At 33.0% G+C, this 18391-nt stretch overlaps 2 protein-coding genes across 2 annotated transcripts; one reads left to right on the forward strand and one right to left on the reverse strand.

The window, feature by feature from the left end:
• The first annotated feature begins 511 nt into the window (after positions 1–511).
• Positions 512–7007, forward strand: Eph (Eph receptor tyrosine kinase). Its single transcript, XM_090105461.1, has 2 exons — positions 512–5566; positions 6220–7007. The coding sequence occupies exon 1, from the start codon at positions 887–889 to the stop codon at positions 3920–3922; it is 3036 nt and encodes a 1011-aa protein (XP_089961587.1). The 5' UTR covers positions 512–886; the 3' UTR covers positions 3923–5566; positions 6220–7007.
• Positions 7008–16108: 9101 nt separating this feature from the next.
• frc (UDP-sugar transporter UST74c fringe connection) lies at positions 16109–17628 on the reverse strand. Its single transcript, XM_090105474.1, has one exon. It carries the CDS (start codon positions 17433–17435, stop codon positions 16443–16445), a length of 993 nt encoding a protein of 330 aa, XP_089961600.1. The 5' UTR covers positions 17436–17628; the 3' UTR covers positions 16109–16442.
• Between the last annotated feature and the right edge of the window lie 763 nt (positions 17629–18391).

An 18391-nucleotide genomic window follows, 5' to 3' on the forward strand; every position in this document is an offset into this window, starting at 1 on the left:
TTAAAAATTAAACCTATAGTCCGACCTATAGTAGACTTTTCACTGTAACGATATCGCTATCTATGCGGATGAAACCGCAGGGCATTGCTAGTGTGAAATATTTTTCTTTTTATTACTACCCAACATGAAATAATGGTATGTTTTAGGTTTTTATTTATTATTTTAACATATTAAATTTTAATTGTATATTTTGTGCTACCATTTAACAATGATTGCCAGATGCCATTATATGTAGTTATTCTATTTAATCGTTATTAAGGCGTAAAATAATTGTATTGAATATAGTTACGATATATAATAAGACCCGAGGCAAATAATTATTATTTTAATTTACATGATGCACAAAACATAATTTAATCTACAAGATAGATATAGATGCAACATGCAGTATCATAGACAAGGAGAAATGCGAGGGTGGCGAATTGAATTGTTTTATACATGGTAACATTGAGACGATCTAATTTTGTATTTATTTTTATTGCAAATGGTAACATTCGAAATTCCTGCGCGTCCATGTCAAGAAAGTGAGTTTTCGTCTGTGTGATACGGGATCAATAGAAATTAAAATTGTGAATTCTCACATAAAATAATGCCGTTATCGCGTGTGAATAACTGGAAATACATAATATAGACATAAGACAAAAGTTTTCGTGTTAAATACAGTGCCTGGACCTTGTTTAAACGTAATCGCATACAATACATTGCTTTGGCGAAATGACGGGGCCGTCTCGCCTTTTATCCCCGACAAAGTGAAGTGTTAACTCAAAGTACTGTGAACTCTTAAAACAGTGACTTATTTATTATTATGTAGTTGAACTTTCGTAATTTTGGTTTTATTCGTCGTGATTAGTGTCGTTCTTGGTGTTTTTATTGTTATGCCGTCGAGATGATGTGGTTTTACGTAGTGGTGGCGGCCGCTGTGACCGCCGCTATAAGCGTACAGGGCGATCAAGTGATGCTTCTTGATACTACAACTGAAAATACGCTCGGATGGACTCGATATCCTTACGGTCCGCAAGCCAGCACGCCAGGATGGCTCGAGGAATCCTACACAAATTTCGAGAAACAAATAAATTGGCGATCGTACGTGGTCTGTGATGTTGCCCACCATAATGTCAATAATTGGTTATGGACTCCGTTTATAGAAAGGAGGAATGCGAATCGCATTTACATCGAAATCAAATTCACGATTCGCGATTGTTCTTTATTCCCTGGTAATGCTTTGAGCTGCAAGGAAACCTTCAGTTTGTTATATTACGAATTTGACGTGGCCACCCGTGAACAACCACCCTGGGAACCTGAAAGCTATAAGTTAGTTGGCAGAATAGCAGCTGGTGAAGGAAGGTTCAATACCAATTCAGAAGTTGATATAAACACAGAGGTAAAAAGCATAGCTGTCACAAAGAGAGGTGTATACATAGCATTTAGAGATCAAGGTGCATGCATTTCAATTTTAGCTGTAAAAGTATACTATATTACATGTCCAGAAGTCACTATAAATTTTGCCAGATTCCCAGCCACTCCTACAGGCAGAGAAGTGACTGTTATTGAACAAGCAAATGGCACCTGTGTAGAATATGCTGAGACAGCCCCTGGAGAATCTCCTCCAGTATATTTATGCAAGGGAGATGGCAAATGGACTTTACCAAGTGGATCATGCAAGTGTAAAGGTGGCTATGAACCAGACCAAGCTAACCAAGTATGCAATGAGTGTGCTCCTGGAAAGTTCAAAGCTCACACAGGAGATGACGCTTGTATGCCATGCCCTGACTATTCAGAATCAACAGCATTTGCTTCAGTTGAATGTAAATGTGTCCCTGGCTTCTTCAGAGCTAAGAAAGATCCTAAGAATGTTCCATGTACTCAACCACCCTCAGCCCCAGACAATTTAACTGTAACATTTGCAGATCAATTCTCTATATCCCTAGCATGGCAACCACCTCACAAGACTGGGGGACGTAGTGATGTTACTTATGAAGTCCATTGTACCAATTGTGGACCTAATGTTGAGTACCGACCATCCTCTAGCGGACTCAATCACACAAGAGTCACAGTCATGGGACTAGATCCAGTGACTGAATATAAATTCCAAGTACTTGCTGTCAATGGAGTTTCTGAAATGACAGGGGATTCACCGAAGAAAATTGAAATTACCGCTGTAACAGAGGCTTCTGTTGTAAGTGTTGTATCAAAACTGAGAATTGTAAGCGTAGAAAATGACAAGTTATCGCTAGCTTGGAATCCTCCACCAACTGATATGACTGACCCAGATGATACAATTGAGAGCTATGAAGTGAAATGCTTCCCTAAAGACAATCATGAGAGAAGTGCAAATGTTACTGTGAAGATAACAAAAGAGCCACATGTGATCATTGCAGGGTTGAAGAGAGATACTGAATACGGTATTAGAGTCCGAGCAAAAATGAAGAGAGGATGGGGAGAATTAAGTGGCATTGTCTATGCCAGAACTGGGGCTGGAATGGAGCCAACATTTGTTGGTGAAGATGAAGGAGCACAAGTACCCTTGGTGGCAGGTGTTATGGTCGCTGTTGTTGTCCTGTCCGTTGTTGCGATCATTGCAACAGTTTTATTCTTGAGATCTAGGGCTGATGATGAATGTGATAAAAAGCAGCCAAGTGACTGTAATGCACTAAATTATAGAAATGGAGAAGTTTATACTGGCCCTGATAGACCAACTAAGACAAGCAGTAATGCTACCACACCACTCTTTGCAGGTACTGGCTCCAGAACATATATCGATCCACACACTTATGAAGATCCAAACCAAGCTGTAAGGGAATTCGCTCGTGAAATAGATGCTTCATGTATCACTATTGAAGCTATCATAGGTGGTGGTGAATTTGGCGATGTATGCAGAGGAAAACTGAAATTACCTGCATGTGGTCAAGAAATAGATGTTGCCATAAAAACTTTGAAACCTGGATCAACTGAAAGGGCTCGTCGAGATTTTCTAGCCGAAGCATCTATAATGGGCCAATTTGAACATCCTAATGTTATATTTTTGCAGGGTGTCGTAACAAAGTGTAATCCAATCATGATTATTACGGAATTTATGGAGAATGGATCTCTCGATACATTTTTGCGAGCTAATGATGGTAAATTCCGAGTACTTCAACTGGTTGGAATGCTCCGCGGAATAGCAACTGGAATGCAATATCTTTCGGAAATGAATTACATTCATCGCGACCTAGCTGCTCGCAATGTACTCGTAAATTCACAATTAGTGTGTAAAATAGCTGATTTTGGTTTATCCCGGGAAATCGAATCCGCAGCTGATGGAGCATACACAACTCGAGGTGGCAAAATACCAGTGCGATGGACAGCTCCTGAAGCTATTGCTTTCAGGAAATTCACCTCTGCCAGTGACGTATGGTCCATGGGAATAGTTTGCTGGGAAGTGATGAGCTTTGGTGAAAGACCATACTGGAATTGGAGTAATCAAGATGTGATTAAATCAATAGAGAAGGGTTATCGTCTCCCTGCGCCCATGGATTGTCCAGAGGCTGTGTACCAGCTCATGTTAGACTGCTGGCAAAAGGAACGCACTCACCGGCCTACATTTGCGAGCATCGTAAAAACGCTCGATAAGCTGATACGATGCCCCGACACTTTGCGGAAAATAGCCCAAAACCGTTCAACGGACCCCTTGGCTGGAGATACACCAGACTTGATTCAATTCTCTTCAGTAGAAGAGTGGTTGGAGTGTATAAAAATGTCCAGATACATAGAGAAGTTCAGAGCAGCTGGGATCACCGATATGAATGCTGTCGTTGACCTCACAGTGCACCAATTGGCCTCTTTAGGAGTGACCCTGGTCGGTCACCAAAAGAAAATCATGAATAGTGTCCAAAGCATGCGTGCACAGATTCGTGTCAGTGGCCCATATGGGTTTCTTGTCTAAGTAACTGAATGGTAAATGCAGTGTTGTTTTGTATTGAAACGTGATTTAAACACAGTGATTTAAATTAATGAAAATAATGCATTTTGTATATTTTTCTAAAAAACTGTCCTAGGGGGTAGAGATATTATATAATATGGACATCCACAGAGGTGATTCAATGTCATTATGGTGTTTATATTTTTAATCATAATAATTTTACTTAATCTATTAGATCAGCTGTATCGGGACATTCATGTAATATAAACCGGAGGCCTAATATCATTCTCAATATGAAAAATCACTACACCAAGCCTTAAAAAGCTGCCGTCTTTTAATACAACGAACACATTGCCATAATTAATTTAAATAATTTTATATCCATATATTATCTTGTGAAAGGTAAAAAATTGTATAAATTAAGATATTTCTAAAAAATTTAAACAAAAAACAAACATTGTTTATTGTTACTTATTTTGTGACTGAAATATTATTTTGTGATCTTATTTATATAAAATTATGTTTTAAGATTTTTATCTATACTTCCAGTATAATTTATATATAATTAAAAATTTCTATTGTTTCGATATTAATTACGAAAATGATAAGTTTAGAAAAGATTTTATTGTATCCCATCTATTGACATTCCGAAGGCAATCATTTGTGGAAAATAAATTAATTGTAGGTAGCTAATTTCACTGCTCAGATGTGCATTTCGGTATCTATAGATGGAGTTCGTGAGGAGGTTTCGTATATTCTTACGGCGGTGGGTAAATGCCATAAGTTCTGTAACAAGTTTTTCTTTATTATTTATATTTGTACACCTGCCAATGGTTATACAAAATTGTGATCAATCGAAGTACTTAATTAACTTTAATACTTGCCACAACAACGCATTTATTTTGTTGTAATTTTAATGTCTATATTTTTTAATTCGCGTGTACATAAGGCTGAAATTTTAGTGTAAATTACTTTAGAGTTTTGACCTTTATTATTTTATAATAAGCCCGTTTTTATGGCTGTGTTTTACACAACAATAGTGACAAGCAATATATACGAAATGTTCATGTGTTTGATGTTTTAGAGCTAATACAATTCTATTTCGAACTAAAGTACAAAAATATATGATTTCTTATGTGTGCCAGATAAATATAGTATTTAAAAAAAATCTAATTTGATCTCTGAATGATCCAACACAGGGACAGACAATAGTGTACTATGCTGTATATGTAAATTCTTTGTTTTTACAATATTAGATCTAAATAATAATGTAACGTTTGAAGTATATTTATAATCATTTTTAATTGAGGAGAATTAGATATAGATTGAAAATCATTGTACTGCCAATATAGTTTTAAGAGCTTCGCCTATTAAGCTTTTTGATGGTATTCGTATCATTATATATAATTTGTAATCGTTAATTCTGCGCGGCCTTAAGTAAGGTCCATTTGAAAGGAAAGCTATGCGATTTTATTTATTTTGCTCGAAGCGAATATTGAAAAATGCTATTTTTAATTGGGTCTCTTTATCCATGACTGGTAATGGTTAAGCTGGTGATTTTTACCGTTTTTTTTACTTGAGCAACTTTAAAATTTAAATCAATACAGTTGTTCGCGCAAGTTTGTGATAATAAACCTTAAACCAATTGCAAGCTGTGTACCTTATTTCGTATTAGCTGGGTCCACACCGGCCGATCCACCGCGATCCGATCGCGCGCGGCAGGCGCGCGATCCAAAGATGCGGGCGGTGTGGACGTGCCGCGCGCGATCCATGCACGCGTTTTGCCGCGCGCGATCCCTACCTCGTGCGATCCGTTAGCGGGCGGTTTTTGTACCCGCTTCAAAGGTGCCTCAGTTGCGTGATGCGCGCGGTGTGGACGGTTGTGTTGGATCGCGCGATCCACCTCACCATGGACATCTCAGAAAGTCGAATATCTCAAATTGAATAGCATTCATTCTTGCAAAATTGTGTTCCACTTCATCTGAAACTAACTCTGCGTACAGCTGAGTCCCAGATTCCAATCGATTTTTGTAAAGTTGTTTCACCCAAAACCGTCGATTTCTTTTTTTTGATTTTTTGCGCGAACATTTCAGTATAATAAAAGTTACTGCTGCAACGGCAAGACGCCGCCGTTGTACGTGTGACTCCATATCGTACAAGAGTTAGACTGGCTGAATCACGGATCGCCTTAGGATCACTTGGAGCGCATATTTTGGATCGCAAGTTTTTAAAGTGGATCGGCCTAACATGATCCACGATCCATGCTCCGCGATCCTGGATCGCGGATCGCGGGATCACTGGATCGGCCGGTGTGGACCCAGCTATTGGCATTAGACGGAACGCATGTGGGTTGATGCGCGAGCAAATCGATTTTCATGTCATTGTTATTTACTTACCTATTTACCTTACATTACTGATTGAATGCACTAATATGTTATGCTTCTAGATATCTCGAAAAAATCCTTCATTTTAAAATTTCATTCATATTTGTTTTATAGAAATAAATCTTATAGAAGCGAGGGACGGATCCCATGTTTTACATTTTAAAGTTGCTACCTACATTACAATTACTCTGACAAAACAATTTATTGTTATACAATGGAACAAGTAGATATTTTAATTTTTGATTAATTTGATTAATTAATTTTTCCTTTAATAAGATTTTGTGATTTATATAACTGTTTGTTTATACCTTTTTATATTTGGGACGCACAGTTATTACTTTATTTAGTTTATAATTTTAATTTTGTATTTTTATAAGTTTTTTTACTACATCTTCACTTCTAAGTTCACTACCTACCTATAGTTTTGAGCGCTACGTGCCTAAAATTTATAATTAGGCGAGTAGAATTCAATTAAAACCAGTGGTTATACATTCAAATTTAACATATTTTTTCTACTGTTTTGTTTTGTGACAGTTACGTATTGGAAACTAAAGCGTATTTTCTACTTTTGATAACTACTCGAGCGCTAGTCCAACACTATGTTTCCTACCCTAAAATATTCTGATTTTATATATGATTAGTTTTTATATTCCTACACCGGACTATAAATGTCGTAAAGTTTCCTTTATCTTGACATAAATGTTTGAATAAAACACAGGCCCTTTTCAGAAGTTTTCAAAAAACTTCTCGGGAAAGATAGCACGGTTCTTTATGGGGACTTTGTCTCAAACTAAAATGAAGAGAAAACGTCACAGTTTTTTTTGTGCACTGCTTGTGGTCGCCTTTGAATTAAAGGCATAAGCAAGAAGCAAATTTATACTTATTACATACCTTTATTATATTGTGTAACATTTGATGTCTTCCATTGGTTCTTCTTTTGGCTATAAATTAACCGTGCTTTTCATAGTCAGCACTCAGCAGTTCAATATTGCTAATACATATGTGTTTTATTTAAATACACAATATGTACGTATATTACTTTCACTGAGTTTTGTATACGTATAGTGCTATCGTATGTAATATTAGATTTCCCTCAGGTATAGTGCAATAACTCTTCATAGATCAATATAGAACGGTATATTGCAGTTTTGTTAATATATGTATATGTACATTTTTATTAGTCTCAAATGCACATTGTTTACAGTAACGTGGCAAAACCATACAATAAAATTCATATCTTATAGTTCATATAGCAATAATAAAAATACGTATTTGATAGAAAATTTTCAAATTGTATTTACAGCCTCTATTGTTTTACGGTTTTAGCTAGATCATGAGTAAATTTTAAATTAAAGATTTTTTGATAAATTTGGTAATAATTAATGTATATATATATATTGCAAAATTATGGTAAGGTCCGCTAAACGTTTAACGAGACATTAGAATCGAATTATTTAACATTGATCAGTTCGACATTAGTCTGGCCTTTTCGACTGATTGCGATCTAATCATGAATTTATGTTCGAATAATTTATCAAAAATGATTTTTTTTTAATTGTTTTGCTCGTCTTTATAAGGAAATTGTTATCAAATTTAATATTGTATTTTTAATTCTTGTAATTCTAACGCCTAAAGCAATAAATACGCCTCTTAGACAACTTTAAGACATTAATAACATACAATAATTCATTCATATTTATAAATGTATGTATAATATTTACTAATGTCCAGATAATAATATTCGATGTTGCTCTAACTTGTCTTTTCTAAGTATGAGAATTATTAATGTGTGGAGCAATTTTGTATAAATTCAATGTGTAAAGATTTTCACTAAGCAAGGAAACCTTAAAGTCTCGAATAAGACAAAAATCTGTACATACAATTAGACAAAGGTTAGGACGATATAGACTAAAAAATTTGTAAGCCGGCTTCAAGAAGCTTAGAGGAAAATAATTGTCCAAGCAAACATGGACTTATCAATTCATGCAGGTTTTTATAACCTTTATTCGGTGTTCAGCGTCCGTTCGACGCCAATTAATTGTGTATGAATCTCTCATCTCGATTATATCATCAAGAATAATTTAACTGCATTTTTCATGTCCTGGGTTACGTCCTTAGGTCACGTATTTACCTGTTAATGCACGAAACGATTGAACAAGTCGGAGACTGTGACGCATTTTACCGGTTATCGGTATAATATGTATATTTGTGTCCTAAACTTTACGTGTTGTAAGGTTTGAAGCCATACTCGTACCTTGAGGACTTAGTTATAATATTGCTTGTGCGCGTTGGTGTAGAACTAAATGTAATATCATTTATATCATTGACGACGATGGTATAGTTAACTGTAGAACACCAATTATAGCCTAATTAATTGTAATTCATAGCGTGATGCTTAGATTTATTTATAAGATTCTTTTTTTATGTGTAGAGAGCAGGGAGCATCGTCTTATTAAAATTGCATGAAAAATAAGTTGTTACATATTTTTGTGGATACTTAATCACGTGTTTATTTCATGCCGTGTTTTTGTTGGAACGTAGACGATGTTATTACCCTGTTACATAGTATACAGAAATAATTAAAGTATAAAATTAGGCAGTTTAATTTAAAAAAAATCGGATTAGATACGAACAATGGAAGTGTAAGCTTGGCTATAATTTATGTAATAAACTATCGATAATTAAATTGTGTATTCCTTCATGCCCGTTCCTTTGTCCTCAGGATTATTACTTAGAATTGTAAAAATTAAAAGTATCATTTAAAAGCGCATTTAACACAAGTTCACATAGTACAATGAACTATTTGATCAGTCCTTAATTACTCACTAATAAAATGTGAACATTGCAAAAAAATAAATGGTTCGAAAATATTAATTTTTATCTCTAAGTATTTCAATCACTTCAATAATGGAGCTCTTAAAATATTTGACACTAAAAGGTATTTAAAAGTTTAAATATGATCGTCAGATAATAAACTAAATGAGACAATAGTTACTTTTACTGATTTCTGATAGAATATTTACTCTTACATAATATATTCCATTCAGCATTTCCAATTATTACCTTATATACCTAATGATAAAGCGATTCAGACAATCACAAATCCATATTATCTATAGAGCCTTATTGTTTCTATCCTACAATTTCATATCCAACTGTTTAAAATCGCTCGATCATACGTAGCGTGCATCATTTACCATCTGCTGACATGTCTGATCGTTTGCCTTTCTGCACCAGAAAAAATAAAATAAGAAAGCTGTCTGGCTTATAGTACGTTGCAAAGGAAATTTAGTGAGATTGACTTGAGATTGAAGAACGTAGTCGCATAAATCGGACATTTTTCAGTCAGGCAAATGCAACTAATAGCAAATTTTTAAATTTCCGCAGAAGACGACGTTCGCAAATCCAGCTGTCTCAGCGTATACATAAATTACAAGTACTTACTCTGATTTCCGTATGCCGTCAACACTCCGAAAAAAAAGTACGTGGAAAAATAAAAAGGTTTCAGGTTTAGAACTGAAGTGTTGTAACTTTTTCTTTCTCCTGCACATAAAATATTCGGTATACTTTATTACTGACACATAAAGTATAAAATTAAACGCCTTTTATCTGCGGTTTTGCCACGAAAATGGGACATACTCGTTTGCAGTGAAAAACAAAAAAAGGATGGCGGCAGACGCTCCTCATACACGGCGTAGGTACTCTGCGCGGAACGTAGCTACACCTACACCATATTTTATGCAAATGATACGCTCATTAAAAATGCAACTACGTGATTTAATTTATTTCACGTTCATTTTGAAATTGTTTTTGTACCTGGGCTTCCATAGGCTTTTATTCAATTTAAGATATTCTATAAGAATAAAATACAATGCGTCTGTAGAAACTTATATTAATGAATGGGATGGAGACTGCATTTATATATTAATAAAATATACTAAACAGCCATAAATAAATAATAATAGATGCTGCTATCTATAGAATAATTATATAGAGATTTTAATTAGAGATTTGGGAACCGATAGTAACATTTCCATATATTGATTTATCCTTTTGTGAATCAATCAAAATAAGTTGGATGTTTAATTGCAAATTATCATCGTAACATTTTTCATTACATTTACGCATTTACAATATGTACAACCAAGTATGAACGGGAAAATCTCTAACAGACATTTACAATCTACAGAGACGAGATACATTTTCCAGCAATCATTCCACGCATTGTACGTACTAATTCCTTTACGGTATGCAAAATACACTCCAATAAACCGATGCTATCCTGGGAGCATGCTAGTTAAGTCATGAGTATAATTAACGAGCAAATTCAACATTGCATGGAATTGATTTGTATTAGATACAAGCTGATTTCCTCAGCTTCGCCTTAATCTGAGATTATAAGCTTAAATAATTCGATAGATTTAGCTTAGATACCAATAGTGAAATAATTCAACAGAGCAGTTTTTATTCTAATTAGTTTCGTAGTTCGTACACAATACTTTTCTTTCTTCTTTATAATATAAGTGTAGTGACAGGAAAATTGATAAAACAGAACGCCGAAAATCTATTAAATTTCTATGGCTTTACAAAACAATATGCAAGCAATTAGTTGTATTACAAACTACAAAGTAAACAATAATGAATATTAGCACCGATACTTGATACGTGTTTCCAAACATGATTTCCGTACAGCAGTAATTACAAAACTTGGCGACATGCAACTGACGTGTGTATTCACCCTAAATATTGCCACACCCGACTTTGGCCATAGTTGAGTAAACTTTCAACGTGAGCCCACTGGACTTTACACGGCTTAGCATTTTTTGCAAGTTTCAAAAAAGACACTAGCTCAAGTAGTACGGATATATGATACACGGTTAAACATACTTACGCTTGCAATATGCATTTCTTGTGTACGGTAATACAATCGGAGTTACCTTGAGAATAAGATTAATATGTATTGTTTATATGACGAATGTAGAATCAATACAAATATCCACTTCGCTTGCTCTCAGAAATGTAATAAGCTTGCGCTCTGAACTCTCAAAGATTGTACACATTTCCATGAAATATCAATTTGTATCTAATATAAATACGTACAAAGTTTACTAAGAATTTTTCATTTTTAATAAAATTCTCGATTATAGGTCAACTGAGTGTTTTAATAGGTTTTGATGAGTATGATTGCTTTATATTGAACAGCGTGTGTCAAAAATCTCAAAGTGTCTTTCACCGCTGTGAGGGCGTCGACCTTAGTATTTGAGATAAATTTCAATTGATAACCTTAATTTTGAACATAAAATGTGCAAATAAGTTTTTAATTTATCATCTACGGTATTAAATAACTAGATTTTAATATAAAATATTCTCAGAATACCTAGCTTTTTAATTAAAGCCAATGAAGACTAAAATCCTAGGAATTTAATTACATCCCTAAGTACTTCCTTTCAGATATGTATTAACTATTCTATAAAGCTCTTATATTGTCTTAAGGAATTCTAGTGAAGTTTTAATTAGTCTTAAATTAAATCTGGTAATAATTTTTTTATTCCTTCTTCTAAAACATGGAATTGCATTTATTTGAATTTATGTATTGATCACTTGCATCGTACGACGTAAGTAGGTAACTACCTACCTGCTAAAAGGATGGGCTGAATTTTTTTTTATAATGCAATCTTGTGTATCGAAAATTTAAAAGATTCCTTTGTTTAATTTAAGAATACTTGTACATACCAGCGGAATCTTAATCCCTAATGAATTACATACCAAGGTTTCCAGATAAGTCCCACAGGAACTTTAGTGTAAAGCATAGGTTAAGTACCTCATATATTCTTATTCATAATTATTCATCTAGGAATTATTATTCAACTCATATTGTTTATTTGAGATTAACCACTACCAATGAATTAAAAATATCTTATAATTTAGGATATAATTTTAACATGTTTTTTATTTTTTACCAATTAAAAAGCCTGTTTGTACCATTTAAACCCAGGCATAGGTAGGTATGTGAATAAACTTGAAGGAATTAGGAATGTCCAAATTCCAGAAAAGTTGTGGGTTGATTTCGGGTGTTGCTTTACGTCACCTAAATGGTTTTTTCAAATTATAAATTAATATTTTTATAATTTGAAAAAACCATTTAGGTGACGTAAATTCATCACACGTTATCTTATTATCATCACACCATTAATTTATTTATTAGGTACACAAGCATCTTGTCACACAACACTTAAATAGAGCACAAATTAGAAAGGCGTTGAAATAAAAATCCATCATTCGACATTTAAATTTTATTTGCATATAAAATCTTACAAATCTATCAAATGATTACGTTATTTATGCATTATTTACAGCACTGTAACATCTTGCCAATATGTTCGTAAGAGGACATTGAAAAAATGTTACCATTCTTAACTAAAATATCCCTCATTAGACCCCACCAAGTTTTCACCAGTTCGCGGAAAGAGACCTTACACATGAACGCGTTTTACGCGTCAATTAATACCTGTTACTGCGTAAAAAAACATATATTTGGTTACAATTTTTTACATTATTATTAGGGTACGTTAGGGGAAACCGTTTGAATTTGCATTCAGGGCTATATACAATTATGTTTCGTATACACCGGCCGAAAGCGTTCGCGTATTACGTAGGCAAAATGAAAGAAGGTAAGAGTGCAAAAAAGACGAGTATTTAGCCCTCGCTCGAAGCTTTCACGGGTGCTTATGGCCAAGTATGGCTGCCTGCAACGTCAGCATCTGGCTTTTGACCGGGGTACATTCAATACACGGAGTAATTATAATTAAAATTTTGTGCGTTGAATTACTTCCTATTCGATACAATGTTAGATACAGTTACATATTATATCGTTAACGATGTACATACGTAGTCTATAAAAAGGTACAAAACTTTGAAATATGTATGTATAACAGTCAGCTAAATTTTCCTGTATAAAGCGGACCCTTTTACATAATATATATATGTATAACAATTAAAGTTTGCCAATTATACACAGAACACTACAAAACCGAAAAATCACTGTAAGATATTTATGATACTACATTTTGTATGTAAAAAATTAAAAATGCACATAATAACCGTACTTATGTTAATATTATGCAAATGCATTAATTCGCTGATAATATGCGAATTATTGAATCGCAACCAACGCGATAAACATCATATCTCATTAACCATTACACATTTGATATTCCAAACGATTAATGATCAACGAAGGATCAAATGTTCAGCGGTTTGGTGGTTGTTCACATAGGGCTGGTAGATGTAGAATTAATAAAATCAATAATTTATAAACACTTTACCGATCAGTTAATAACGGTGCATTTTTAAGAACTGCTGTTTAGTACAAGTGTAGCAAAACAGGTATGTATTTTAAAAATTTCAAGTTGACAACCCTATGCAAATTATATCCAAAATATTCATTGTGATTTCGGAAGCAAAATAAATGAGTATGGAAATGATTCATACATCTAGAGATACTATTACTAAAACATTATGCTTGTGTTCTTAAATTGACCTTTCCTTAAAATTGTATTCTATCTATTCATAGCTTTTTACTAGTTTCCGATTTATAAAAAATTATTTCCTCCGTTCCGAACTAGTACTACATTGGTGTATTACGAATCATTAATAATTTAAGCCACCACCATATTATATGTCAATATTTATTACATTTCAATTTTCAAGGAACATTTATGTATACGATTATTTTATAATTTACATTACAGATATATGTATGTATCAGTTGCATTGTTGATACATTAGCCTTCACCGGTTTTCGAATCTAGGTTTATAAAATTTTTATAACAGAGTACATTTTTACAACGCAGATGACTGATACCATAATTTGAGATTTAAAAAAAAATGCGAATTCTGAAAATAAAAATACAGCGGAGTTGACAAAAACCTTTGATTAGTGTGCAAATAATAAATGTTTGTTTTCATTAATGATCTTTTGTTTAATGTTTTTATACAAACAATCAGCAATTAATTCCTTGAAAATAGTTCGATTATCGACACCGTAATCGGTTCATTATTATTGGAGGTCAGTAAAATGTTTACTCATTTTGCCTTGTTTACTGACCGATTATTTTCTTCACAGGCACGATAATTAAACCGACGAACTTAATTTATTAAAATTTTTATACCATGAATAACAAACAAATTCCATTGAATAGAATGCAATTAATTTACGAAAATTTTTATACTTTTTAATCACAATAGATATAATAAATTATTTGTAACATGAAATTACACTACATATATCACCGATTAATTAATAGGATTAATAAAACATGATTTTCTATTTAACACAATCAAAAAGGATATAAAACTAATCTAAACAATGATAAAGTAAAACATTTGTGAACTGTTACTTAACAATAATATCAACTAAGATAATCACAGAAATATATATTTTATTACAATTTCCGCTTCGAAGACTTATAATTGCCGCACACGATCATGTTTATCGTGAAAATTGCATGACGTCATGCATCGGATCATTACAATTACACATACAATATAAGTTTTTATTACATTTTAGTACTGCCTGTAATATAGCCGTTGTTTAATATCAAAAGAACCCTTAGAAATTAAATATTCTATTTGCTAAATTTATTAAATAGCCCAGAGCTTTAGTGTTTTCTAAAAAGAACAGGGAATTTGTAAGACTCTTTCAATTTGCAATTTTGTATGTTATAAATGAAATTAAATACTTTTTCATGCAGATGAATAAATTAACTAACATATATTATAAATAAAATACTAGATACTGCATACAAATAATTGTATGTCTTACTTGATCGTGACTAAACTATCTTTTAATTACCTATTTAGGTAAGTATAAAAATTATCTATGACGTAGGTTATTTTAAATACACACTAAAGAATTATTTTCAAAGGAAACAAGGCTTAAGCCATCGTATCTTATCATTTGTTCAAACGGAGCGAAAATTACACATGTTTTTTATAGCCATAGCAAATAAGTATGTGATAAAATTAATTGATATGAACAAAACTGAGATGCAGCATTTCTATGGCAAATATTTGTCAAAAACTTTAAGGTCTTACATAATACTGAAAATGTGACAGTGAAATAATAAAAACTACAGAAAGTGAGAAGAAAACAGTACGAAATATTCACAAACAAACATTAATTTTATAGTTAGATATAGTTTTATTTTCTATGAGACTTAACCCTTAATTTTAAAATAGAACTCATATGATCATTGCACAAATGCAGTAATACTTGATTTTGAGGAAGTATTATAGCTTAAAATGAATAAAAATTTCAATTATAAATCCAATAGCATGTAGGAACAATTTTGTAAATAATATAACTAGTATTAAGGTTGGTATACAAGTTTATGATGCTGATAACATTAAGTCTCACACATTGTTCATTAATTTAAATGTAATAATAAACTATAAACTTTATCACAAATTAGATACATATAACAATATATTCATCCAACTTTAAAAAATATTGATTATAAATGAAACAAAGACAATGTTTCAATTCTAACAAAGTACTTCTATATTAAAATATACATTGAATATAAATTAATAATGGCAATAATTCTAATTATATTAGATGTATAATATAGCACTTAATTCTAAAAAAAATATCTCTATGACTCATTGGGCTGGTGAATTAACTACTGGCAAAAATGCTTTAAAACTTTGTTATGACAAATCTTCTCTTACATGGCAAGAGAAATGTCCAATGTTAAATAAAGGTTTAGTCTGATTATCATGTCTGCTAACTCTTAAAGAATGTATATAATGTGGAGCTAGAAAACAATACAATATATAATGTTACATAATTATGGTGAACATTTATCTAAATTAAATTATACAAAATTATTGTTGTGAACTTTCACCATGATATGTAGATATTGCTGACTGTTGAATCTTAAACTTAAATACCCATGTACTTTAACAATCTGTATTTAAATTGACATATAAACTAATTTTTTAAGATACATATAAATATGAGTAATTACACAGTTCTAAACGCAGTGTTAAATGGCCACAACATTCAATAAGGTTGGTTAGTTCTCTAAATACTTTTTTCGTAACATCTTTGGCAACAACCAGAAAAGCTCTACGATGTAGAACATTCGGTTGGATATCTAAACTGTGTCTACCTTGCTATTTGCTTCGTTCAATAGAGCATATGAAGTCGGTTTTCGTTTGAATGTTACATAGGTGTACCATAAGCTAGCAAGAACACTTATGTTCAAACCGACAAAGTTCAGCCAGGAGTAAACATAATCACCTCCTATTATCATACCCAAATAAGTAACCAGTATATTCTTCAAACATCCTATGATGGTTGTTGTTAATGCACTATTATATTGGGTACACAACATTACACTGTAGGATAGAACAAAGCCCATCACACAAGACATTAGGAACTGTATAACAAATAATGTGTCTGACCAGTGTTCATAATCAGCAGAGCGCTGCAAATCTCCCATGCCCCAGGCTACAAGGGTAGCTGGTACAATCATGAAAAGAGCATTGTAAAACATCAATCCATATTTACCAAGCTCCTTTGAATCCAACTTCTTCTTCATGAACACACCATTTGCTGCAGTGAAGCCATCATTTAGTAGCACAAGTGTGTATCCTGACCAAGAGAAGGTGACATCATCTGCTGCAGCAAGAAGGGCTCCACCGACCATGGCCATCACACTGGCTTTAACAGGCCAGGAAGCTTTGATGCCAAGTACAAAACGTTCCAAAATCATTGTCATTAGTATGCTGAACCTCCTCAGTGCTGTGAACATGGGAAGACTAAGCTCCTTCGTGCCTCCCAGCCCTGTAGCCATGTTACCTAAATATATAACAGGTAAAGGCCATATTCTGTTCGCTACTCCACGATCCAATGCAGGAAATTCAACAATTTTCATAGCACGACTAAACCATAGAACTAGTATTATCGCTAGCATTTGCCCCAATCCCAAAACTTGATAAGACGGGAACGCGTATGAGGTCAGCACGGTTTTATTCACAACAGTTATCATAAAGGAAGCAAATGCGTAAAATGCGGCACTCAGTACCTTCTTCGCCAACAGGGCCTTGTCAGCGTCAGCCTCTTCTTTCGTGTTAAATCCTAACATCGCGAATTATTGTTATGTTTACTTCAACATTTAAATGAATACTCAAATGCAGTAAGTACAATTTTAAAAAAGCTTACCGACACGCCTCATATATGAGGGGTCGTTAGGATCACGAACAAATTACTCTCATGGTCAAGTTAAAAGCCACAATTTACACATAAATAAAACAAAAAACCTTGATAGCTGGCATGCCAACGTATTAGTCAGTTCTTTAAAGAAACGAATCTTCAATGGCGGCGCTTATCATTCCCTCTCGCTCACACACGGCCGTACGGTATGCAAAAAAAAATGGAAAAATAAAATCACTAAAATGTATTTGATTTTCCCTATAATAGTTTTTATCATAAATTTACAATGACAATTATGCATTTGCGAAAGTAAATAATGTTTTCTTGGAATTTGACAAAATATGTTCTTTGGGAAAAGTTGTTCAGTTTTATGGGCTTATTACAAGTATTATGGGGATTTTATTACATTCTGTATACGTAAATATGATAATTCATATAAATACACAAATACAATAACAAAAAAGTTTGTCAACAAACAATTTGAAATAATTAATAAAATAATTATCAATTTACGTTATTTTTATTTTCTTTTTTGCTGATCCTACCATCTGTCAAAGTCAGCTTTGGCCGCCATTGAAGATTCGTTTCTTTATTGAACTAGCTAATACCACTTCGTTGATTTGCTTGACAAGCTTTTATTGATTTTTAACATTGATAATTGATGACAATGACGTATCAATGCATAGACAAAATTAATGATGTTACCACTTCACAATTCTCTTGCATCATGTTGGCGTAAATTATATAAATTCTAAAAAGTTTTTTTAAAATCTGTATTTATTAAATAAACAAAATACGTTTATATCAAAAACAATACGCACGTTTTTCATTCATCAATTTTTTTTTGTATTTGTTATTGCGAAATAATCAACCAATAGTCGACTCATC

The sequence above is a fragment of the Colias eurytheme genome, chromosome 1 (genome assembly GCF_061535395.1).
Source record: "Colias eurytheme isolate Ceu_HAF_F1 chromosome 1, ilColEury1 Martin Lab GWU primary, whole genome shotgun sequence".
NCBI classification, from domain to species: domain Eukaryota; kingdom Metazoa; phylum Arthropoda; class Insecta; order Lepidoptera; family Pieridae; genus Colias; species Colias eurytheme.

Coding starts and splice junctions, on each gene's coding strand:
- Eph (XM_090105461.1), top strand. CDS start 887: ATGATGTGGTTTTACGTAGTGGTGGCGGCCGCTGTGACCGCCGCTATA.
- frc (XM_090105474.1), bottom strand. CDS start 17,435: ATGTTAGGATTTAACACGAAAGAAGAGGCTGACGCTGACAAGGCCCTG.